The sequence below is a fragment of the Bombus impatiens genome, unplaced genomic scaffold (genome assembly GCF_000188095.3).
Source record: "Bombus impatiens unplaced genomic scaffold, BIMP_2.2 scf_0146, whole genome shotgun sequence".
In the NCBI taxonomy this organism is placed as follows: domain Eukaryota; kingdom Metazoa; phylum Arthropoda; class Insecta; order Hymenoptera; family Apidae; genus Bombus; species Bombus impatiens.
Genome location: NT_176565.1, coordinates 724,496 through 751,731, shown reverse-complemented (window position 1 = coordinate 751,731; position 27,236 = coordinate 724,496). Strand labels below are relative to the sequence as shown.

Below are 27,236 nucleotides of genomic sequence, written 5' to 3'. Positions count from 1 at the left end.
ATCATCCTATCATCCGATAGACGTCTTGCACCGTTTCTAAGACGTACGAACGTTGCGATCAAATGGTCTGTAAATTATTGAAACAAATGGACCTTTTTCAAACAACGATAGATAATAATACCTATGTGTCAAACTTTTGACCAAGACGGTACAATTCTATGGTACTTGTCTCCGTAATCCGCAATCCGATCTTAGATTTATCCGACTTTACTGTTCGACAACATCGATCCATCGAAGCCATCGCGAGATGAAGCTTGATGTAGCCTGTCATTATTAATAACCACTTCGCTCGCATTATTATTGGTGGCATAGTCGTAATTCACGCAAGTGTCGCCTGTCTGTTTTAATATTCGCGCGTAATTTTCACGTTGTAAGATTTCTGTTTGCGATGATATCGGTTAATCTTAAAGTAGAATTCCTATTTTGCATATGAAAGATCGCGAAAGAAGGATTAAAACGGAGTATTTGAAGATTGACATGTAATTATCACGTAGTTTTTAAATTCCGCGCCAAATCGATATTCGTCTTCGCTCGTTAGTTTGATTCACAGTTTTCTTAAGTTGCTACTTCGTTCATTTTCTTTTGTTTTGAAATTCAGTCTCGACAATAGCCGTTCGCGTTTGTCATTTACTCAATTAGCCAACGATTCGATCTATTCACTGGCTGACGTATTGTGTCAACTTTGAGATTAATGAGAGCTTACTTTGGAAACAAATATTTTTCATACGATCGGAATTACTCGACCAAGTACGATCAAGCTACCGAATCCATTAAACAGATTGCAGCGGTGCATTTTTTAAAAGTCCCATGCTGCTTGTTTCGATTAGATTCTCGCGCCACGCTCTCTTGTTTCACTTCGCGTAACTGTTTTCAAATTCTATCGTTTATTTCTATTTGATTTTATCTTTCGCCAATTTTTTTACCTATTCTTTTTATTTCTCAATTTTTATATAAATACACAATAAATAATTGCGTACATAATTTTTGTATAATTGAACAGTATACGTAACTGATTCATTAGATAAAGCGGCACGCGTTTGATCTCGAGGAATTCGAATGAACCTTTGCTTAGGAATTCTACTTGATCGTTGGTTTTTATTAATTCACTTCCTCCTAAACGTAAGGAAAACACCGATTCAAGTTTGATGGCATCGAGAGATGGGGGCCTTTTTTTTAGTTAGGACATCCAATGGTCCACAATTTTAATATTCGTTTTATTTTATTTTTTATAGCTTTGCAAAGCCAGCAGCTCCCTCTTTTACTTTTTCATCTGTAGCACACTCGACGCGTTTGATCTTTGTTAAAGCTTACTTTGTTTGTAGTTTACTCCAATTGATTTAAAGGGTATTCGCGTCGATCGATACGAATCGATGGAATAAATTTGCTTTGAAAAAATATTTTTAGGCAGATTTTTGTTTGTGACTTTGAAACGGCTCGAGATTGCAATGGCATTGTCGTTAGTGACATCGAGTTTCCTCGTTGCTATAATTGTTAAGGAGGTTAGCTCTTGGTCCATTAGGAAAATTGAAACTCATGTTACCACGAAAGTTGTCCGAAGATCCACTTTTGTTGGATTCTTTTAAATGCGAAGTCACTTTGTCCATTTTTCACTTTGCGAGTCGTCAGAGCTTCTTATCTCTTTCTCTTCCTGTATTTCCTTTCCTCCAGCGTTACCCATCTTTATCTCTTTCGTCTCGAATCTACAGCCTTACCTTCTTGAAATCGAAGCACAGTCCGAAGTAGATGAAAGGTATGTTACCCATCGAATCGGTTCTTTCGATATATAAAATTGCAATGGACAGTCATCACTACATGTTATCTATCGATGCCTTTGGCAAATGTACAATCCTGTCTTTGACATCCTAACGCTACGAGAGAAAAAGAGAATTAATCCAAACTAATTTTAAAATGCTTGCTTTATCCAGACATTGTTAAAATTTTCGTCTTTTGGTGTTCTTCGATTCGGAAGCTAGCGATTTTCCGCTCCGAGAGCCACGAAACTTTTCCGTCCTTTATTTTCCACGTCTCCTTTTATCCATGCTTCTATTCGAAAGCTCGATGAATTTACATTTCGACCGCGCGCCTTTTCAAAACTTTTATCCTGGCAATTTGAGTGGAGCAAATTAAAAACAATAGCGACGTATCGCGTTTCGCGTTACCAGGGCAGCATGTGTACAAGTCCTCGATTTTCCTCGAGAAAACAGCGGCTCGAAGCCAGATCTTGGAATATTTACCACCGTGGGCTCGAGAGAGCCCGAGGCCGGGCAGTCCATTTTCCACTTTTCGACTCGGCAAATCCTCCTATCTTCTTCCTTGTACTCTTTCTTTCTCGCGAGTGTCCCATCTTATCTGGTTCGTGCCGAGTCAACAGCGGAGATCCTGGCCGCGGGCGATTGGAAATCGATTCCCGACGCGAAAGTAATTCGTAAGGAGACACCGAGTTCCGGTAGCGGCGAATAAACGTCCCTTTGTCTCGTTACAAACGGCCTCGTTGAAAGGCGACTTTCCTCTGACTTATTCTGAAATGGAAACTGTTGGCACACTCCTGGGGCCGGATATGTGTTCCAATGCGCCGAATAAAAATCGGTTTCCCACTGAAAGCTGACTTATTTCTAGTTTCGCATTTGCTTCTCGAGAGGAGAGTAAAAAAGCGTTTAGAAAACGTTTCGAGTTACTCTCTAGACATTTCCAAGGATTACGGACCAAGTAAAATGAAAGAACGGCTCTCAGGCTATTTTTACGTTTAAATTTACCATTCGTCGAATGCATTTTACAAGGCCGAAGATAGACATTGCGCGTTAGAAGTCAATGGAAAAGGAGAAACTGTCATCGAGTCGGATAAGGAATTTCGCGGCTGCACAGCTTTACTCTCTTGCAATCGACTCTGCTTTCATTCTCCCGGAAGAAGAATCTTCATCCACCTTCGTGTAATTTTATAAAGGCAGCTGTATAATTTTACCGCAAAGCTGATGCTAGATAGCAGAGAAAACTGTTTAGACCGTAAATTGCACTTTGCGTTTTCACGTGCTCCGCTTGCAAATCATTTTCATGATTCAGTCGTCGAGGTAAACGAGCTTCGTTACGAAACGAAACTCTTTATACATTGCCTTTCGCTTCTCAAGACATTTTATCTCTCTAGAATAACTGTCTTATCACACGATTGCTTCCGAATTGCTGGTTCGATAGAGTTAATCAGCAGTTAGCATTAATGCTTTGGCATTCGGTCGATCAACGATCGAATCTTTTCTCTCTGTCGCATTCTCTCATGCACAATATGGTTCACTGTAGATGTAAGCCGGGGTCTCCCGTTGAAACTGCGGTAGTTTCAACATCGCTTGCAACCTAACCCACTCAGCTTGCAGTAGATACCACTGCCTAGAAACCATTGTATGTGTTTCTGGTGCAGCTGCAAATACAATGGAGTTTCACGGCGAATGAGCGTTGCTGCCCTTCACGGAAGATGTACAGAAAATAAAGATAGATCTACGTGGTGTTGCTTTTACTCTGGCAACCTGCAGCGACAATGTTTTACTTTCTCTCTGCATTTTCAAAACCAACGACAAGTGCATTCAATCTCGAGCGCTTATAGCATTGTAATAAATAACGAGAGAGGATATTTCACGAAATTTTAAATTTATTATATTAATTCGAAAGCACGTAGAGTGACATTGATCCATCTATATATTTCGCTTCCCCTTTGACACAGATACCTGGCTACGTCCGCTTTTATTATACTTGACCAGGAGTATGGATATTTTAGCGTTCACCTGTCTGACTACGTACGTGCTTGATTCTACTTTGTCGAGCACACTATTATTAGGGTACGTTAAATGTTACGACTCTCTATGTTTTGCTACTACTCGAATTCAACGATGTTTTTTTTTTTTTTTTAACTGATCAACCCTCTAATTAAGTAGAAACGGTTCACAGCCGCGCAACTGACCTCAGGTTATTTTTAATGACGTTACTATGATCGGAGGAGGATAATGGCTATTGATTACTTGCTTACTTAAACGGGATACGAATAGAATCAGTGTACGCTCAGACGTAGCACGCGCGAAATTTTATAGCGTGCAACCTGTTCCTAATTTGTCGTTGGCTGAAAAACGCGTCTGTCAAAGAATAATTAAAAATATTTTCTTACTGTAAATGGTGCCACCTGTTCCGGTCACATACTCGTTGTTGCATACAATAACGTTCGCATGTATCGTTAAAATTAGTTTATTCCGTTTGTGACGACATTTACTGTGAGGACATTTTGAAAGGGAAGTGAACTGGAGTTGAAATGGTCGCAAAGACGTCCACTAAATTACCGTTCGCTCCCGTAATTTTGGATACGTCTCTCAATTTAATTACATTCGCTTCTTTTCGACTTACTTTTCTCAAACCTGTTAACCTCTGTTTGCGAAGCCGGCTTAACTTTCAGAAACAACTCGAGAGCAATGCACACCTTCTCTGACGCTCTACGTATATTTATATATTCTACATTCCTTCATTTGTCAATCTTTTCCTTTACGTTATATCCGCTACAGTTATAATCCTCAAGCCGAACAAGATTTTTCGTTGCGACGCTCGCGACGTCTCCATTGTTCATGACTAATTCGGCATCGACAAAATTAAAACATGTTTTGCAAATTAGTAGCGTTGGTAAATTGTGTCAAGACGCAGTTTCAAAGAACGATACGACATTATGTTGGAAACGTACGTAAACGAGTTATGAACGCGAATAATACCATTGTAAAATATGAATTCGTCAACCTAAATATAAAAATGTACCTTTTCAACCATGCTCGAAGCAACTTGTTAACATCGCAACGGAATAATGTTATCGAATGAAAAGCCGGCGTGTAACTAACGGATATTCATAGAATGGGTAAGTTGGTTTTGTTTTTTGCGGATCGCGAGGCTCGACGAATGGCTCCAGCGTATTCCGCTTGATACACGTCTAAAGAACATGTAAAACTTTATGCCGCCGTTATAAATTTCATTACTTTCAATTAGCGACGGTAAACAGGCTGCTGAACAGATTGCAGCGTATGCATCCGCGTTAACTACATGGCTTATCGATAATTACTGATAAATTTATCGCTAATCTTGTGTTAGAGCAATATCCAACCTCAATACAGCTGAATATCTGTTATTAGATGTCGCTGCTATTGTGCCATTCGTTTGTAATAGCTGATTCGACTAGTCGAATACAGCCCTGCACAAATTATCCGTGAAATTACCAGAATAACGTAGTATCGTGGACAGATTGTCTAAGAAATATCGGGTGAACCATAAACAATGTTGCGGGAAAGCCGACAGGCTAAAAGGGTTTGGAAACTTCAATGGACCGAGCGGCCCATCAGTGTGTCGTCGGTTCTTCAGTCGAATAGTTAGGCGGAAAAAAGGCTTACGTGGCCATGGTTGCGGACGGTTGCGGAACACGTACGTGGTGGGGCTTTGAGAAAAGACAAAGGGATGCTTAAGGGAGAAAGACGAATTAACAGGCAGTCGTGAGTTGAGAAGTCAGAGTGTCGTCAGCGTTGTCGAGGAGGATGGTCCGCGTGACAGAGAGCGTTGGAACTGTGATGACGAGAGTTGTGAATTAACTATTTAGTTGTCCTAGTTATAGCACATTACTGTATTTAGTTTACGTTAAACAATCATCGTTTCTTATTTAATCCATTGTATAGATAAAATTAACATATAGGATAGAAATTATCGGAAACCCTAATTTTTAATATTTTTAAATAAATAAAAAAATCCTACAATAGGATTTACATATATATGTCAGTAAGCATTGGCCTGCCTTTCAGCAAAAAATTATTTCCTTCGATGTTACGTTTACTGGAGAGCCTGATGAAAATTTCATCGCGTCTACCCTGGAATGTACCCCAGAGTTTCTTGAATATGGGGTAAACATCGAAATGCGATCAAAGACTAATGCCTCGTTTCAACCGACATCCTTCGGACTGAATTTTTATTCCACGTCTCGAAACGACACGGAACATTCAGTGAGATCGTATATCAGTAGGTACTATTGCGAGGCCTAGAAACTCCCTAAAAGGATTAAACTGTGATAAAGATTTTACGATTGTCCATCTACAGGAAATAAGGCGTTGGTTCGTGAAATTTTTCGTAGAAGACTGTAAAGTATCACGAGAGTGAACTTTGACTCGTGTAGTCACAAAGAAAGTCGTCTGTAATTCGTAAATAAATAAATAAATCAATAAATAAATTCGTAATTCGTTGGTTCAAACATAGATGGACCAGAATCGATCTCCTACAGCTGTCTACTTCAGTAGCCATACACGTTTCCATACGTTTCATAAATTTATAGAGAGAATCGTATCGTGGAGTATCCGATGTGCAGTGAGACGAGGTTCGTTCTTCCAAGCTTTTTACATTCGTGTTTTTGTTTGTCGACCGGGCTAAATTCCTAGGAAGCGTAGACGAACTTGTCAAAGTACAACTTGTAAGTGAGAATTACATAGTGACAATTAAATTAAGCAAGTTCAAGTTACGAGGAACGAAGGATTAGTCAATTATAGGTTCCGGTAAATTGCAATTTCGAGGCAACGAGCTATGTCCGACTAACTACGAGAATTAATCTACTTTCTCGACAATCTCACAATCAGCATCCGTGTGTTTCGCGTTTCCCCATGAGTATCATTGGTCCAGATTCTCGAATTTACGACGGAATGTACGTCGATGACAAATTAGGTTCGCGTATCACGTCCTGTCGTAAATAAAATTGCACGATCGATGAAAACGGTAATCTTGTGGGTCGGAAAAGTTGGAGATCGATGGAGACGTCGCATTGCCTCGGAACAAAAATTCCTCGGCCAGAGTCGCAATCGCACAGACAAGAACAACAAGCTTTGAAATTCCGCGCGCAGTCACGGGGATGAGTTAGCAGCGCTTTACAAGCACGATGTTATGCTCGCTTGTAGTAAGAGCATACCTTCAACTTTGGGTTATAAAACCGTTTACGGGATATACAGAGTTTCGTGTATCGCGTGACGGTCCCGGTTCCCATAAGAAGAAATATGAATACGTGTTTTATATAGGAGGTTTAAACGGTCCGTGTAGATAATACCTGCCTATAGAGATCGCGAGCTAGCAGGCAGCGTATTTACGTCGGTCGGTCGTTATCCGTCTTCGTCTTTTACAGCCGCGATACCACGCACCTCAATGGCATCTCTATATTACGCTCCGGTTTTATTTCACCAGAAATGCTTCTGGATCGAAAATCAACCGATAATCGACGGATGACGCTTGAGGAATTCCCTATCCCGAAAGAGATCCCAGCCATGGATCGAATAGCGATGCAGAGAAAATATCTTACCGCCGCGCCTCGCCATCGTTACAGCCTTTCGCTCTTTTCTCGAATTATTTAGCGATGCGTTTAATACTTTGCCGGCGCATCGCGATCAGATTATCCTTCCACGCTAACCATTAGCCCGATATTGAATTAGCAACCTTACGCTCCTCCGTTCCAGGCATTAAACGTCATCCTTAAGCACTGCACGGGCTTCTTCTATGATAATTTTTTAAACGATAGTTTCTATAATCAAGGTAACATTTTATACGTATTTACAACACGATACACTCGTTGCAAATTATTATCGCGACTACTCACCTGGAAAGCGTTAATCTTTTATAGAAAACGAGTATTTCGCCGATGTAATTGAAATGTTTTTAAATTTATTCGCTCTTTCACGGGACGTTCTTAAAACACAACGAAAGGTGCGTCGGTGTTATTTCGTTGCCGCTAGAAAGTTTCAATTTAGGTCAGCGTTCTTTCACTGTAACAAACAAAGTTGTCGATTAAATCAACACCGGAACAAGTCTACTCTTAATCGCATTCTATTTCTTTGACGTACTCGGCTCTGTACCTCCGTACCGCGTATCTCCTGTACTTTGTACCGTCGTGTTGGCTGTTCCTTCAGATTTTGACAGGAAATATTTGCATAGACGATTACGTACGAAATAAAAGGAAACCAATGAACGAGCCAAAACGACGTCGGTTCAGTCGCGGATACGTTAGAGAGCATAACTCGAACGATTCGTATCCGTTTCATCTTCTCCGAATCGAAGGTTCCGAGCGTTCTCCGCAAATAGTCGTCGCAAAGCGAACAGAAGAGAAAGAATGGGGATAAAACGCGGTTAAGGAGCCGGGAAGGAAGAGTAAAGGGAAACGGAACGAGCGTTAACTTCCAACTGCAGCTAACCTAGTAGTCTCGGTCTCTCGGCCAACGAGATTTATATGTTTACGCGTTTTCTATTTTCTGGGAGTCGCGACTATCCTCGTTTTATTTTATCCCGTCGACCCCTATCCCGTGTCCTGTTTCCATCCGCGCGCGTCTTCCGCGATTCAGGTTCGCTCGGCGTTTTCGACCGGTAGCGTGCACACGGTAGCCGCGAGAGGTTCGTTTGGCAAATGGCCAATGCCAGTCACCGGCCGAAAACTGTTTTCGACAGAGCCACCTAAGCGATATCTTTCCGTTTCTAATGTTGCCGAACTTCTAATGGCGCGTTCCCATACCGTTTCTCGTTCATTTCGAGTGCGTGTCTCCATTCTCATATTTCTTGTCGACCTTTTCCATCCTTTTGCCGCATCCATCGCCCGTTCCCGAGAAGCGCCGATTCAAATTTCCCAGCTTCGTGTTTGCGACTTCCGTAGTTCTCGCTTATTTCCGTTCTTCTATTTCATTTTTGTTTCCAACTGTACGAGGAAACGAGGAAAAACACCAAAGTGCAAACTAAACTGCGCCGACTGCACAACTCGTTCAGGCTGGCCTGGCCCTCTTTTCTAGCTGGTGAAGCACCCACTGAGACTCATCGTTTCTCTTATGCGAGCCCCCCGAACTAACCTTTCCGTTGCAGAGTACTCGAGGCGCCTTAAGCGTTTTCAATAGACCGAACCTGCCGTTATTCGGTCTCTAATCGAAACGCAATAAATTCCAGGTCGGTCGACCTGCATCCTATAATCTACGAGAGCCCCGTCCTCTGTTGTTCGCACTGCGCTTCGACCGATTTAGACGATTTCATACGATGAACAGGCATTGCATCCTCGAGTGGTATTTAGCACGACCTACGATCTGGTTGCATTTTCTACTCGTGGTACGGGTTCGCGTTTCCGTGGCAGTTTAATACTATCCTTGATTCGGTTGACACCGATTACGCCTCTCGATGGAAGACGAATCACGATTTAATCGAACTTCGATGCGACAGAGCGTGCACACCACTCGACCCAAGTTTATGTTATAGGTTTCGGTATCGAGTTTCGCTGGTCGAGCATTAATTCACGCATTGGCGAGATTCGAATCAAAGCTCGTGAAGATCTAACGAAATTGCCGTGAGTATCGACCATCGGTGACTTAACCGTCGATGCTCTACCCTGTTGCAGACAGTTTCTCTATCTACCAACACACGCTTGTCTCTTTCCCTTTTCTCACGCACACGCCCACGCATACACACACATACACACACACACACACTCTCTCTCTCTCTCTTCGTTTTGGAATTCTGGATGTGGGGCATTCTCTCGAGGTGATACCATTATTGAATTTCTCGCAAGGATTTCATGGCCGAGAACGCCGACAGTTTACTCGGTTACCGCAACCATTTTCGGTTATAACGTGCAGACTCTGATTTTTCAAGAGAAAGTTCGAAAATGTGCGGAAATGCGACGAAGAGGAGACGAGCGACGACAAAATCGCGTCAACAAAATCAACAAAAGAAGAAGCATCTTTCAAAGATTTGACAATTTTTCGTTGCATACGTATTTTTTTAAAGAATTTACTCTGGAGAATCCTGAGACAGTGTGGCGAATGTTTGCATCCCTCTCTTTCCATCTATCAATCCCCTGCTGCTACCGATAAATCGTATTACAACAATTAAATCTATCGATTGAAGGGAAACTCGTCAGTTTGCCTTGTGAAAGTTTGATCAAAAGCCGACCGATGAATGCTGGAAGCGCGTTTCATTATTTTTCCAAAGGATGCAAAGACCGAGGCGAATCAACTGCGTAACTACGTTCGTCAAACAAACGATTTTATCTTTTCCGTATTACGACCATTTTTCCAACAACAGAGACACCGCACCGCAATGAACGTATGAACCCGTAAACTAGGAATATCGAATAATCCTCTTTGAGACGAGAGGATATGGGAGTGGGAACGGGAACGGGAGCGATAGGGATACAAGGGCCGTACATCACGGCACTTGCATTATCAACACAAGAACACATAAGTTGCGGTTTTCTCGTAACCATCGTGCTATTACCGGTAGCTGGAACGCGGACGCTGCGGTATACGCGTGTGCGTGGCGCGCGTTCATTGAAATTTTGGCCGCACAATTCTCCTTTAAAAAGCACAAAGCTAGCGGCGAGAATTCGTTGCATTTCAAAGGTACTCGCGCACGCAAATTTCGAGGCTGTTTTGTGTGAGACTGCAGCGAGGCAACGTCGAGGGCGACAGCGAAAAAAAAAAAAAAGGAATAGTTAGAAGAGTGGGAGGGAAGACGCGGGCTGCTGTTTTGTTCCGTGTAATTGCGACACGTACGGAAGCGTCAAAGGGTTTTGTATTCGTCTCACAGTTGGGTAGCGTTAGGTGGATTACTCTTCACTGTTCTTTTATGCACGCGTTTTCCCTTAATTGGTGGTCAGGCGAATCGACGCTTACGAAACGAGAACGTCTTTGTCTGGAACGTGTGTCGTACCACTTTCGTTCTTACGCTTCTGGCTGTCGTTCCCTATAGGGTAGACGTAGGTAATTTGGTGAATTAACGGAGGCGTCGACGAAAAGGATCGCTTGCCTGTTTTTTTCCTCCGTTTTTATACTCCCTCAGCGCCTGCGAATGGATCCCTTCGTTCGCTAACTGTACGGAAACATTCTCATTGGTAAAACTGTATACCGTGTAGTATGCTTTTTGTCGAGTTTATGTTAAACATCGTGGCAACTATTTCCCGAAATTTCCCGTGGTATTTCCCGTTGCTTGCTCGAACTGTTACGACGTCTATTTTTTAATCCAGCTTGTATGTATGTATTTTCAATATGTTCCGATGGTTCGAAATGTTTACCGTAATTCAGACAAGAGTCTCGTGTATATTTTGCTTTACTAATTTCACGCTATTAATGCATACCAAATTAGATCGATTGCTTAGATTAGACCGCGTTGCTTGAATCTGCCAGTATTATCAACTCTTCTCGTAAATGTATCGATCGAACGATTCTTAATTCTCTATATAATCCTTGTTTTCGATTCAGGGCATAGTAGTCGCTTGATTTATTGTTATGCTGCATATAATGTTGATGCTTCGTTAATTCGATTAGAGTTTGCTTATGTAAAATCGTACCCTTCTTTCGACGAGCAGCAATTAACGAAACATTTACACCGTATACTGTTTGCAGTGGAAAATAGGTTTTTCATTGTGGAACAAATTTAACAACCACCTAGTTGGTAATTAAAAGACAAAGCGATTGAGGAACGGCATTCAAAAGTATGCTCGCATACGCACAAGGAGAAGAAGCAAGAGAAAAGAAATAAAGTAGCCTATATAACGGTACAGAATTGCAATATTCCATGATAGCGTAGAAGGAAGACCGACGGAAAGTTGCCTGAAATAGAGAAAAGAAAGAGGAAAACTGCCAGCACATAGAAAAGGAGTGTAAATGCACATATCATAGAAACTGGAAGAGAAAACTCTTTCGAACACGTTGCACGGATTCTTTTATGTCTCTGCATTTCGTGTTCGTGTCTCTTGCCAAATAATAAGGGAATTACACTGTAAAAATCTTACTCTAATTCCAGGAAGCTGTAGCCCAGAAATACGATCCTCTGGGAAACGAGAATTTACGAAAATGGGCCGTGAAATGATCGTAACGCTGGAACGAACTTGTCTTTCAGGTCGAAGATTTATAAAATGTAGTCGCTGAATTGGGAGCAAAGTCTTTCCTCGAACACTGGCAATTGTCACGTTCACTAACAACACTATTATTGCTTGGTAAAGTGAACGTATAACGCAATGGTATCGGTAATCCGTACTTACTTTGGAGTATCACGTACTAATTGCCTGCCGGACTCTAATTGCATTTCCAACATTTTCAGGGCTAAGCGAATACAATACTGGCTTATTACGTTTCCTGCATCAAGAGGACAATTAGCGATTAGGCTTGCTTTGAGCGAGCTTCGCCAAATATACTTCTACTACAAACAACCTGTATAGCAGCATCATTTTCGCCAACGAAACGCTGGTCCCGAACCACAATCTTCATCACTTGCGATATATACCGTTGCAGGTTAATCGCCACGCATCTATTTGAAGAACGATCGCTTTGTTTGTCATAAGTCGACAATTCCGATGCGATTAAGCAACATAAGATTGAAACGCGGAAGAGCAGACGAACAAGAGGCGTGCACTGAAACCATATCAGATTATAATTCCTTAGAGCGATATAAAGCTTGGGATTAAAGCTCGAGAGAGAAGGATGAAAAGAAACGGCCGTGCTAGATTCAAGTCCGTTCTTCGTTATGCAATCCGCATTCGTCGGCAATCAGTAGTCCACCCGCCGCTGCTATTCTTCCTCCATCGTCTGTACTTTTCTTCCACGAATTCAGCAACAAACTTGAGCGTTGGTTAGATCGACAGACCAACGGCAACCACCACACGCCGTGGTGATTTTAACCATGCGATGGAAAATCGCATTATTTACGAATGTCGGAGTTGCACGATTCTTCGAGGCGAGAACAGCTTCTGGATCCGTTTTGCTTTTTTGCTTGCAAAGCGAAATCGCCTTTCCCCTTTTGTTTTCTACTGTCACTCGCCTCTTGTTTCCGGTATCGCGCGTAATTCTAGCATTAAGCAAAACCGTTGAGTGCCGTCGCTTGGACCAGACTGCATATTAATTTAATTTTGCTTACGTAAGGTAGGCCCCAAGGCTTCTGGTTAAGACACTAATTGCGATTTTTAATTAAGGCACTGATTCAATTACGTCCTTTTATCCACTCTAATTATTAATACCTGGCATACAGACGACCAGCTTACCGTCTCCTGCGATGGAAACTGATGAATGGACTATAATTTCCAAAAAGGACGCGTTCGTTTCACGAATAACGTTGCAATTCCGTTTACGTGGATTTAATTGATTGCGTCTCGTTGCGACCCCGGTTTTAATCACTCCCTCAATCGAATTACGTTCACTATCGTTTTAATGAAATTACCAGACTTCGTCTTGAGGCAGCGATTAATTTTCCAACGTTTTTCAACATCATAGATGTTATATGTTCTTTATTTTTTGAAGAAATGGGACAAGTACTCTAGAGACGTGTATTGTTAACGCATATCGATCGAGGTCTTCGTATATTGTTGTTCTTCTTCTTAAGGTTGTATATTCGTTTAAGCGTCTCTATACAAACGCATAAGCAGCGTAATAAATCTCTTTATCGCTTTTAAATTCCACTCCCTGCACGTAAGCACTAATCGCTGCATCTTTTCTACATCTTCTAATATCACGAATGTTGGAGATAGTTTCTTCCAATTCAAGTTCAGTTAAATCAAGTTTGCCAATTTTCGACGAAATAAATAGTTTGATTTAAAACTTCGCTCTGTCGTAAAAATCTTCATCGTTCTTCGTATATATAACATATATGAAGATAAAAGAAGATGAATTCGTACGATTACAGTCGGTAGACCGTATGTTTGACGATTATCGAATTGGAAAACAATTTGAACGCAAGCGTATCTTCTTTGTCAGGTATCTAAGTGCTTAGACCAGCAAGGAGAAGGTAAGATGAGTGGGTATCGAGGGTAAAAAATCCAAGAAACGTCGAGGCGAAGTGGAGCTAGTCGACGAATGCGAGGAGATATCGCGGTATAGGATCGTAATAAATATAGGCCCTCGTCGAAACACAGTCGGACAAGTGGTCGAGAGATCAACCGAAAGGATAAAACAGGGGAAGGCGCAGGACGGATCGATAAATAAATTTGTCGTTCGTGGGAATTCTGTTGTCTAATACCGGTTGAAAGCTTTAAGGTATTCAGCGACCAGTCGCCCGAAAGACTTGGGACAAAAAACACGACTTCGGTGACACAAGGTAGAGAATACAGGGGAATGTTGTTCGTCGCTGTAAAAAGCATTGCTGGAATGTAATCAAGTCATTCGAGGCAATTATACGAAGATAATTGTATTTTACCATAAAGTTTAAGAATAACGATGAAAAGATATCGATCGCGCGATTTTTCTGCGTTTTGGGGTTGTTTCCTTTGTAACAGACAACGTAACACGACAAGGGAAGAAAGGCGAAAAGTTTAAAAAAAGAGCGAGTCGGCAGCAAATTCGTAAAATGATAAATTCACGAGAAGGTTGAGTAGCTGAAAGAGCAACCGGGAAATGGGCAGAGGACCGGAAGAAAAATGCGGCCGCGGACGAGGGGTGGGTGACGGCTGGGCGGATATATTTGTCGTGTTCCAGCGGATCCAGATGCCTGTAGAAAATTAATCAAAGGATGCGACTTTAGGCAAAGGAAGAAAGGAATGTTGTACATCTCTGACTGGAGATTTTTTAGCGAGGTCGCGAGCGGATAAGGAAACGTTTCCATTCGCAAGAAATATTGCACAAACGTTCCTTAGAGAAACGAATCCTGAATTCAACGCTCCGTCACCGCTGATTATTGTATCGTCTAAAAAGATTCTTTCGTTTTGCCGATGATGCTTTTTAAAGCGTATTGTTTTTGGACGGAACGTTCTCTGGAGCAGAACAAAATTCGCAGCGTGCCCGGAGCTGCCGATTCCGCTGCGTTGGTTTTGTTTCGTTTATTAGAACATCCTTGCCAATTCGAGACAAAACGTGCTCGAGAAATTGCTGAAACGATAAAAATTTCGACCAGAAGGATAACATTGGGAATAAAGGTGAACGCATGGCCAAGCCGCTTGACCCGCAATAAACATTGTCGCAACTGGTTCAAATAAGAGGCGAATACTGAATGGAAGAGGAAGAGGGAAGGAAGGAGATCCGCGTACTTGTTTCCCAAACATTTGCGACTCGTTAATGTTCGGAATTTAATATCATCGGGAGAAAGCAACGTTTTTTTTTTCAGCGATATCTATATTAGCGTGCTTTCGTGTACCGGAAGGCCGACGAATTAATATACACGCGAGTTCATTAGTACCGCGGATTATATTGACATTCGGAACAGTGTGCACTGTCGTCGTGTGACAACTTGATGATTAATGGTTTACGCGAACACGGTGTTTCGTGACGAATGCCGATATACTGCATTGTACAAGTATATAGAATACTTTGCACTGCCATCCAGCGAGAATCGATCAGCCATTCCATAGTACATGTTTGTGAAGCCACGTAAATTTGTTCGACGTAAATTCGCGTTACGTCGCGAACATCGAATTACGACCTAGTTCCTCAGCGAACGATTTCGAAGGACCTTCGAGGTAATTAGCCGCGTTCGTTCGGGTGAAACTAGACGTACGTATACATATGCGGTTCAAAAGCTCGAAATTGTCCCATATTCGACGCTAATACCGCACGAGACATCTGTGACGCTGCTCGACAACATCGCCTGCGTCTTTCTCAAAACCTTAACGCTACAGATCAACCTCTTTTTTCCATTTTCCCGTTTATCTGGGCGGGCGAGAAATATCGGCAACGATGCGTCCAAGTTCGGAAGCTCGTTACGTTTCTAACGAAATGATAAGCTCTCGCTCGCGGGATGAGCTATTCGCTGTGAGCTTCGAGCAAACTTTATCTTCGCGAGCGCTTATCGCCAATCCACTGAAAATTGTTCGAGAACTTGAAACCTGAAACAATTTCCCCGCGTTTAAACCCTGTTCAACTTTGCGCTGCCGAGCCAACAGGTGCGATGATAATTCGTTAATTCTCGAAAACTACCATTCAACCGGCGCGGCAAGGAAATTATTTCGCGTTTATCCCTCCCTCTTTGTCGCGTCAAACTTTAACTAACGCCACGCTCTCACCCGCTTCAATTATTCTCGCGAGAGTTCTTGTAAAAGCGGACCTAGAGATATCGGCCGTTCGTGCTTCTGATCCAAGAAACTCCGACGAGAAGTTGAACGTCGGCAAGAATGGCCGGTGGAATTTCATGAAAGAAATATCGCGCGACTGAATTGCAGGCTCGCCCGAGAGATCGGAATAGACGTTCGTTTTGGAATGTTATCTGGTAACTGGGCCGTGGAATGGGCGACGGAACAGGCCGACGACCGTCCGAAATCTATGCGTAACGACCTCTGACTACGTAAATTCTCGTCGGCTTTAAAGGTTTCGCTGGCACGTTAATTTTCAGTTAGCTTACAGTTCGCGGCCTCCAGGTACTCAACGAGCACGAGCCTCTCCTAGGGCCAAGTACCATCGTGTCGGAATAACAGCAAAGGTTGTTAAGTCGGGGCTTACGGCAAGCCGGAAGCTAAGTGCATTATCTTTTAGGGGAACATGAATATAAAAAATGATAACTCTCTGAGTCACGGCGTTGCAGAGAAAAGTTGCTGGAATTTTCATTACCCTTACCTTGAAACTTCGATATAATCTGTGTTACAGATAATTTAGCCTTCCTATTCACCTCTTTTTTTATTGTACGTTGGACGTGGTTTTTCTTTTTAAATTACGACGAAAGTATAGTTTGCCTGACACTATCCGAACTCCAGTGTATTATTAACTTCGTAGAAACTAGACTACATTTTGATCGCGTTCTCCTCCGGTAAGAGAACCGTCTCGAGTTTCCCGACGTCGAGAAGTTTCGTATTGAAACGTTTTCCGTTTCCAGTTCCTGTCAGCATACCGACGAAAATCTTGCCGGAAAAGCCGCGCTTTTCGAAAGCCATCGAACTTCGGATACTTAAAAGTTGGCCGACTCGGTTAATACAATTCCCGTGTTTAACGCAAACGACGAATTGATTATACAAATTAACGAGCAGATAAACTTTTTGGTTTAAAGAGAACCGGAGGCTGGATTAATTCAATATGACGGGGTAATTCTTGGATGATATCCAGATCCTGCTACGAACCAAACCTTCCACTATACATATACGTATACTTCGCAATTCCATTTACGTTTTGTGATGTAAAATACATGGTGGATAAGATGCTTGTATCGCGCAGAGATCCATAAAAATACGAGTAATCCAAGGTGAAGTACAGAGAAGGGAGAGGTAACGGCGGATTAGGACAGTGACGTGATAAAGGAGATCGATAATCTAAAGAAGCGAATCTACGCGGAATTCTAGGTAAACTGCTGGTAAAGTTTGCTGATTGGGTAACGAGCTGTATAATACCCGTGTAACCCTTCTCGATTGTCATCCAGTCAAGAAAGGAAACGAGAGAAGGACTGTGAGAATTCAAACGGCGAAACTCACCGGATTCGACTTCTCCGATATTGGCCGTCCTTTGACCGTGCAACATTCGGGAAGTTGCGTCCTCCGACATACTAATAGATACACGTGCATGGAACAAATCTACCGAAATGTAACTTTGCTATTAACCGAGACGCGCTCGCTATGGTCTATTTGATTTTAACTTGTTTGATTGATTAACAAGAACTCTGTGGCGCCATTCGATGGGGACGTCTCTGCACGAGATACCGTGTTTAGCGTTACGCTTATGGCTCGTTGAAAGATAAAGATAAACCGAATGCACGTTGGCAGACGGCACGAAAGAGAAAAGTTATAATTGTTTCTGCGACTGTGTTATAAACTATTATAAAGTTGCTACGCCAGCCGTGAACAATAAGACTGTTATTTTACCAACACGACACGTTGCACAAAAGGTAATAAGTATTGATGAAGATCGTAAACTAAATACGCTTGCCTCTGAAACAAACGTTCAAGGCATTTGTAATTTTCGGTGGAAAAATCCGTTTGGATCTCGGCCAGGATACAAAATTTCCTATACACGCTCGCTCCCTAGCTACAGCGATACGTAACTATAAAGTACAAATATCGGTGTCCACGATGATAACTGGTACAATGCTTCATAGAAATTTCCTCGAGGAATGTTTATCACCGCATAAACTGTATTTTGCGTGCTCGCTACAAACGCTGCGACAACGATGTAATGTTTTCATCGTGCGCGGCATTACGAACTCTATGGATTTTATTTAAAGATATAGGTCTGCTTATAGAGCTGTGCAATTAACGAGTCCGCTTGTAGGTAGAATTTACGATTTTCCGGCACACTTGTGCAACGTTTCAGAATCAATTCCATTATTAGCAAACCAATTTCACATCTTATCGAGATAACGCTCGAAACAGAAACACGTTTACCTTTGTTCCGGACTGGCCGCGTTCGATGCAGCTTTTACATTCGTTACGAACTCCCTGTGGATTCGCCAAGTCCTGCGAGTAGCTCAAGGCGCCTTCGTTTCGGTCATAAACGCGACTTGACCAAACGGCGGCTCCGTTTGGAACTCACGGCGAGTTATGAAATCGTTTAGCACACTACAGGCCGGGGATACTCTCGAGCGGATTTCAATTTGGAATTCGCCCCGGAGAAATGTGCAAACGCGGAAAGAAACTCGTAAGCTATCGGGTAGCAAGAATTCATGGCTGACGTATTCTCTCAGTGGAACGCGGTGTTTTTCAATTTCGTGCGGAAATGTTCGTGCGTGGCACCGATAAAATAACAGGGAAACAAGAACGCCCGGTAGACGCCGGGGACTAGCGAGAGCTTGTTATCGGCATCAATTTCGAAATATCGGAAATCTTAGCGTGTTGCAGTCGTGTTCGAGGGATCGCGCGTCACGGAAAAAGGAGGTCGACGCCTTCTACGTGGAGACAAACGTTTACTTGGCTGCCATACAGCTCGACACCCCCAATCTGCCTCTTGCTTGCTTCCTTCGAATTTCGTGTGCACACATGCCGACATCGTTATCGGCGGATTTATCGTGCCGTGCTAGAAACTTATGCAGCCCGAGTCACAGCCGCGAGTTTTACTGCCTCTAATCGTTGGTTGCCCGATACGGTCGCACGTCTTGAAATTAGCGGCTGCTGTCTTCTTACGAACGATTACAGGCGTTCGGAAAGTAACCGCTTCGCTGTGAAACGATCTCTCCGCGAGATCGTCGCCCATATTTCTACCAAGTAATCGCTTTTATGCGCCGTTTTATCGTCGCGTTAATTTGCGATGCGTGGCGTGCCGATCAATGTTACGAAATACCGACGAAATGGAGTGCGGCGGAAATAGGAAACAGGTCAGGCAAAATGTAGCTGGTATCGCTCGTTTCGTCCTTACGCACGCGCAGAATCTTTCGACGCGTCGAGCAAATTGTAAAAAAATGCGACGGAGGATAGGCGCGGACGAGTCGGAGTTTTTATGCGACAATTTCAAATTTAAGTAAGAGCGAAAAGTGGCTCCGATAATTTTGTTTATCTTCAATTTATTTCCCGTGCCTGACAACAGAGCGAGGCTGTTAAACGAGCCGATCGATCCACGAGATCGAGACGAGGCGACTGATTCGCGGTACATTCGACAGCTGCCCCTTTCATCGACCGATCGAATCTGCCGGTAGGGTGTCGTTATCGGTGGGTTCACGTGCTAGGCGTTGCTGATGAATGGTCCCGCGTGTGCAAAGGCACGGTCGTCACGCAAAACGTTATTTATAACTTTGGCTTGAAATCTTGTATGGTTAGTCAGTGCAATTTTTTTTTTGAATGGGCGTCTTGCAGTTCGCACCGTGGAACGAGATTTCAAACATGAAACCACAGCTTTCGTTAATTTGCAAGCTCTCGCGTCACTTAGAAGAATTTTTAAACGGATAAATAGAAATTGGATCAAAGTGAAATTGGATCAATGGAACGCAATGAGCACCCACTCCGCGTTATGTACAAACGCTGGCGAAAGTTCAGTCAACCTTTTTTCTTTGAGAAATGATTTAGGAATTTGCTATCCATCCAAATGAATTATACCTACATTGGATCGTAATTCTCGTCCTTAACTCGTGCAAGCTTGCACGAACGGAGAACGTGTATTCATTGCGTGAAAGTAGAAGTTATTATATCAGTGTCCCATATGCGCAAAATTTCACTGCAAATATTTCAGAAACCGAGGATTATAAAGTAGATTTCATCAAACTTTACTAGATAGTTGTTAAGCTTCAGGTATATGTAATACGAGTTCCACTAACGTCATTTGTTTCACGATGTCGTCGAAATATTACGACCATGAGATGTAAGCGCCAATGTTCGACGATGTCGTAAACGCGAATACTAATGATATCTGATTGCACGTGACACGCGGAAAATTAGGATTACGAGCGGATTTTTCAACTTGTCGCTCGTCATAGTCATTCGTATTCTTTTCATCGTGTTACGCGATAGCTATTTTCGTTACAAACGTGCAACTCGTTTCGATTTTAATCTTGCAATGTGCTTTCGAAATAATATTGGAACCCCTTTACCGAGCGTTTACGTCTACCACAATTCCCAGCCCTCTCTACCGACAGACAAGGTTCTGTGCGTGACGTTTTCCCGACATATTATAATATTCATCGATCTTACGTTGATATCGTGCGACAAACACTCGACAATCGAATAGACGAACGAAACGAACATATACGGGATACTTGCGTATCCATCGTGTAACACCGTGAAATTATTCTTATAGCCGATAGACAGTGGAGTACAGCTAATCGCTAGCGGTTATCGCGTGTACCTCCTGTCATTATACACTCGCGTGATCACGCACATGTGGTTCGTCTAATAACATGCATTGATAGCGTGCTCGATAATCATGGAAACAGATTTATACGATGGAAAACAAAAACAGCCTGTTATAAGCGCCACGTTAAGAAACGCTGCTCTTCAAGTTTCTTAACCATACGTCGAATACGCAAGCGTCTGTCGAAAGAAACACGATGTTTCACGTTTTTGCTACTCGAAGTAATCAATCTCGATGACGAGAGCGGAAAACTTGCAGCGAGTTCGTTAAAAATGCTTTAACTAGAAGTCCTTCGAGCGAAGCAACGTTTACCTCGATCGAGACTTTTCGTTGCGCCTAACCATCAACCTCCGCCTCAGCTCACCGCTCAAACTCACAGCTTGGCAAAGAGGAAAAGAACACGAGGCGAGTCCGAAGTAGCACATGTCGACGTGGTATCCCGATAACCGGCAACCACGCAATTAGGTCGCTTTCCTTATTATTGCAGTATTATCGTATACAAGGCTCATTAGCATATCGTTGCAACGGCGAAGACGGTGATGATAGCGGTACCGATGGCGATGACGACGGTGCTCGTTGTATCCGCGTGCAATGTATCCTCGTTGGAATCAACCGAAGGAAAGTACGTAGCAAGCAACGAGGTTACGTGCGATCTCTCGCAGTGGGTAGCCGGTAAGATTGGCGGTCAGGCTGACAGGCGAAATGGACACGCAGCTGAATCTCAAAGCCTATCGCGCGCCTCTAAAGAGTATCGTAGATTTCGTACCTCGATTCTGTACTCGTTGCACGCCCTGCCACACTTTCTGTCCGTGACACACAGTGCCGTACGTCGTGACCGACGCGAGCTACCCTTAACACTACACCTACGCTGACCCAGCATCGTGTCGGTGAGGTTCGCTCGCATCCGTGGCATCATACGTGTGTTTCGAACCTCGGTGTGTCGAGAGAAGTTTACGTGTGCGCGGACCTTGTTCGTGGACCCTCTGCGCGTTTCCACCATCACAGGAGGTGGATCAGAAGCGCGCATGCTCCTACGGCCAAGAATCACCCCAGTCAGGGTAAATCTGCCACCGAATCAAGACGTGGTGCGTGTCGCGTCGTCCTATATACCATGTCGCGCATATAGACGCGAAATTTTTCTCGAGAAAATTAATATTTCGTTTCGCGAATCGAACCTCTCGTGAAAATGAAGAGAAATCGCGTGGCAATCGCCGTCGGAACGTACCCTCGCGTTTACTCGTCGTGTGAACAATGTGAATCGTGTGTAGTAAAATTTTGATCGGTCGAAAAACGAAATATTGCTGCGAAACGATCGTAAACAGGCACGTGCGACGATGTTAAGATCATTCTTTAAGGAACGTTACATTATACTCCGGTTATTTTAGGCCCTAAACGGGGCCAGTTCGCAAGAAGAATCTTTCCGCCGTTTTCATGACGCTTTTGACCGAGATACACGGAGATATCAAGTGCATCGAACTTTCGGTCGGTTAACACCGAAAACGGCGATAAAGCCGCAAAATCGAGAAGATACGTTGTGAAGCATGGTTAACGACATTCTTCGTTCCCGTGGATAGAGTGATAAATGGCGTTCTCGTTTAATAGGAGCATGAGAACTCTTCAAAGGAATTACGTCCGCGAGCACATCACGGCCTAGCTTCCTCATCATGGAATAAACATCGAATTTTCGACTTTTATCGTAACTCACGGCAATCGCCGGAATCTTCCTTCCTCGACGCGTTTTCGGGGCAAAGAACTATTTCAAGAATCGATACCCCCGATTGGAAGCTGCCTGGTGTCCAGTTGCCAGGTGTAGATCGAAGCAGAAACAGATCGAAGCGTGCAACGCATATTCGAGAATCGTTGAAATAATTCGACCGCCGCGTCCCAACAAGAATCGGCTGGAAATTTTTTCGCGATACGATCACGGGAAAAATTTCTACGAAACGTTTCCGAAGCGCGTTTTCTTTTTTTCTATCGTGACGAGTGAAAAGTGGTAGTGTTGAAACTTTAGCATCGACCGCCGGCCAGGCGAGTGTGTGTGTATTTATTTTCGGCTTATTTCCGCGCAATCATCGAAAACGTCCTATGGGAAACGTGGACGAAAACAGTGGGCGTCAGGAGAATTGGTCGAGCAAACGAGCCGTGGTGTCGGAACGAATGAAATTGAACTAATCTCGCGTGACCCTCGGGTCACCGAATCTCGTGGCGTTTATTGGACGTCAAGAGTATACACCATTTTCGTGGAATGTCGACACGACCGCGATAGGAATTTGCCGCGTGGTGCTAGCATGACAGTGGATGGACGATGTGCTGTCATCCAATGAAGAGGATGTGAATCGCTTTAATATCAAAGTGAACGCGCCATCAAATAGTCGCGGACATGGCTTTGAGGTGGCAGGCGAGGCTGTCCATTGCTGCCATACTCTTTATGTGTACAGAAGGTAATTATCAATTAATCTAAACGATATTCTGAATATTAGAAACGATTACGTTGCTCCGTTTAAATCGAAGTCGGGCAGTGTGTGGGTTGCGGTATACCCTGGACTGATTCGCGTCGAGATTTGATCACCTGATCTAACGGGCGAGTAGAAGTTATTCGATTGAAAACGTAGCAGCTATAGAGCGGCAAAATGGTACAGCTAATGGAATTACCGGCGTGCGTGCGTGCGTGCGACGCGAATTTATCGTATGCATTATTCATAAGTCTGTGGCCCTGCCTTGGGAATGATACGCTACGAGAGAGATAGCCTTTTCTTTCCGGCGTGAAACGCAACACGGTCGTCGTCGACTACACGAGTCCTGTTAATATCGATCACGTAAACTAATTACGCAAAGTGGCGCGACGCGGCGCGCTTCAGAAACGTATTATGCACATAGAACACGCGCGCGATCCTTTTCAAAATCGAACCTGACTATTTCTCTCAAGCGTGAATTCGCGCGATGATTTCTATTCCGCGTCTCATACTCCGTTTACATTGTCGCTTAGAGGTTCCTACGTTCTAGACGAACGACTTCGGTAATTTGGCTCGATACTGTACCCGGCCACGGCCAGACTTTGTTCACGGTATAATCCGCGCAAAGTTTAATCCAGTAAATTAAATGTTTGCCTGGTACTGTGTAAAGTTGAACCGTGAAAGTTTCGGGTAAGCTGCTAAAGATCGCGGGAAATGTTTCCACGTGTTGAGAGAAGTGGCAAGTACAGGCGGTGCTCTAACAATTTTTTCATTCAGAACGCTCTCTAAGGATACAGTTACCTCGTTATTATTTATGGCTATTTCCCCGATCTTCCGATTGGGATTTGTTCGCAGATGTTTCGCTTTAATTGCGAGAATGCAACGATCAGCAAGTGTAGAGATACGCAACTTCACGCTAATGCTAATGCGTTGGGTAGCAACGTATTAATTCGTTGAAAATAACTGAAATTAAACCGCTCATATCCTCGGCTATAAAATGACTCCGCCGAGAGTAGTGAGCTTTCTCGTGGAGTTTGTCTTTTCTGTTTTTACCACCAATTATCATTTCTCAAAAGTATTTCCTCGTGAAATAAATTGCATCCTATATATTGTTTCAAGCCTGCGAACATATTTTTCCTCCACTCTCGACTTCTTGGATGTGAACGATATTTTTATCATAAATCCGGAAAAATTATTTCTAGTGTCAGTAAATCGACGACCTAGTAACACTTTTCGCATGGCTCTTGTTTTTGCTATAAAATCTCACTTAACCGATTTCGTCGATCATTCCGTTCCGTTAATTCGATCGCTTTGTGGGTTCATTGACACATTCATGATCAAGATTTGATTAAATTCACAGTCGAATTCGTTTTACGCGACTGGCTTTAATTACAATTAAAGCGAAATATTATATCGACAACCCTGCTTGTTAATTACGGCCGGTTATCTCATTTACGCGTTTCAACGATTGATACAAACGAGCTCGGAAAGTTATCAGCGACATTTCGCTGTCCAAATTCACTAGTAAGAATGTACGATTTTACAACAACGACGTTGCAATATAATTTATGCTAATAGCTGTAGTAAAATCCGATGCATTTTATGTATGTCGTTATTTTTACGTACACCGAGCTAACTGGCTCTAAACAATGCAAGTAAAATTCATCCGACGGATAATAGAATAGCTCTTTGCAAAAAACCTTCGCCCCTTTTCATTAGCATGATAAAACGAGAGAAACCAAAAAAAAAAGAAGAAGAAAAAAATATGTACTTGGAAAATTTCGCTAAAATACGGGATCGTGGAGTGCATAACATAGGTAATCGCAAAGCTACTACGATGTTAAAAAATCGGTACGGTTGATAAGATTCGTAAGGGGGAAAATCGATTTGATTTCATTTTTTATTTCAATGAAAACTACGCGTTGCGAAAAGCTTGGATTTCCCGATACTCAGAACCATCACAAATGGGAATTGAAAACTGAGCTTTGATCAGCAAGTTTTCTCGTAGTTCTGTATTAATGAAATCATTCGTCTGTATTCGCTAAAGTTCAACTATTGGTTCGTTATAAAAATTTCAATTATCGTTAACCTCGATTTTCAACGTTAAAAAAATTGGAATTTATTTTCTCGTGCGAACAAAATTAAGGGCGGTTGAATTAGAAGAAAAAAAAAGAGAGGGAAGAAGAGAAGAGAAAAGCACGAAAATGTGACTTTCGGCAAGAAATTGTAACTTATTTTATACAGAAGAAAGACTTCTTCTAATCGCAGCCTTTGTATTTATTGGTCGCGTGCGTCTCCGTGTCTCCGCACAATTCTGTTGGTGGCTATTTCTTTTCACACGGGCATCCCGGCCAAACGTAAAACTTTTGGAAATCTTATCTTATTGTCTCGCTTCGTCGCCGCCGAGTTTTGTAGGTTTCGGTGGATGCTATCGAACTCGGTCGACGGAGGAACCATTGTGATTCCTTTATCTGGATGATAAATTGGACTATCCTCCTTTCTCTGCGAGTTTAAGGAAACCGATCGTGACTGCCGTTTTGTGGCAGAACGATTTGTTATAATTTTTGAGCGTTCAAATGATCGTAAAGAAAATTCATTTACAAAACAGGGGATGATTCGTTTCGTCTTGGGTTTGCTCGCTCGATTGCTCACGGAAAGAGTAAATCTACGGTGAAGAATGATTTTCATTCGCGCGTAGTTGAGAGGGAAAAAGATCGTTTACGGGGATTAGCGAAATTGAAACTGCAAGGAGTTCGTCTCATTTTCTCGGCATCCGTTATAAAAACGGTAGAATCTTCCTTCGTAATTCCTCCGAGATGCACTGTTTTTCTTTTTATAATTCTCGCGCGTGGAAACTTTTCAGTGTTGCCAAAGCGAACGACAAAGTCGAAAACACGAAGTCAAATGGTAGCAAATTGATATTTACGTAATTCGATCTCCGAGCAAGTAAATTGTAAATCCGTTTATGGGGACGTTGCCGAAGTCGATCATCGTGGTTTGTAGTAAAAAGCAGTTCCGTCGCTAACTTTTTCTAGAAAAACCATTTCGCGTGCGCCAGCGATTTCTCATTATCGCGCTAATTTTATATTCGACAATCCGATTCGATGAAACTTTCAATGGTCTGCCCGATCGGGAAGTATAGTATTACTTTGAAATAACGTTTCTTGGTAGTTGGCAGGTGCTCTGTCAATTGGTGAAGTTGCTTAGGTCGCAGAAGCCTCCTTGGAGGGAGCAAGAAACTTCGTTTCCTCGGAATCGCTTTATCTCGCTACTACGAAACCCGGAAAGAATGACGAACCTTGAAATAACTTTTCGCAATAATAAAACGCCGCTTCCAGAGTAAGAGTTTGTCTCGAGTCGATCTCGTAGCCTGGAGCGCTGCTCGTTACTCGACCGGATTTTCTTCCAGTCTTTCCTGCGCTTCGAAGGAGACGCGACCGACCAATGGGAAAATAAAGTAGCTGGTAATTATTTTCACACCTTGCGAGATTCAGCAGCTTTCGCTTTGTTCGTCCTAATCACGAAGAAAGAACGAACCTTCAAACTTTCAGTTCATCGCGCTAGCGCTCCTCGTGTAATTTACACTGAATATTTCTTCGCTGATGAAACTTATGTTTATTTTGGATATAATACGATAATATCACTTCCATAGAAAATTGTCAAAATTTCGGACATCTTGGAAAGATTTGGCGATACGTACGTAGACGCGCGGCACACTGCGTGCATGGTGTCGCGGCCTTGTTAATTCAAAGCCCTTGTAAAGTAGGAAACATTAAGTTCCGGCGTGTTTTAATTACGAGCCTAAGCGCGAGCACCCTCGACCCGTTTAAGCGTGGGAGTCTGCACTAGTCTCCTGCTGCATTTCCGCGTCACGTGACGGCTGACGATAAACTCACAAAATCATGGCCGTTCCATTATTTCGCGACGTGGCCCACTTGTTCTATAATGGATACGTCGTGTCGTCGGCTCGTGTTCATGGTAGATGGGCAAAATCGACCTTTGCACACTGCATTTACACGAGAAAAGAGAGAATAGACAGATAGTAGCTCCAGACGAAGCTGTGTGGAGCGTGGGGTGGATGCGAGACAAAAAAAAAAAAAAAAAAAAAAAA

At 43.0% G+C, this 27,236-nt stretch overlaps 1 protein-coding gene and 1 long non-coding RNA gene across 3 annotated transcripts in view; one reads left to right on the top strand and one right to left on the bottom strand.

Moving 5' to 3' along the window:
* The window catches only part of LOC117151328, a 46,841-nt gene extending 25,203 nt beyond the window's left edge, over window positions 1–21,638 (bottom strand). Inside the window, exon 1 of the long non-coding RNA XR_004461156.1 lies at window positions 21,439–21,638. This is a non-coding gene — a long non-coding RNA (uncharacterized LOC117151328). The remainder of the gene's footprint in view (window positions 1–21,438) is intronic.
* Window positions 21,639–21,737: 99 nt separating this feature from the next.
* LOC100749790 (cell adhesion molecule 2) overlaps window positions 21,738–27,236 on the top strand; it is a 23,812-nt gene continuing 18,313 nt past the window's right edge. For both annotated transcript variants that reach the window (XR_002946114.2, XM_003487270.4), the window contains exon 1: window positions 21,738–23,113. Coding sequence is in view for 1 of the 2 variants with exons in the window: in XM_003487270.4 (XP_003487318.1) it covers window positions 23,053–23,113 (61 nt within the window). In the remaining variant the exon portion in view is untranslated. The remainder of the gene's footprint in view (window positions 23,114–27,236) is intronic.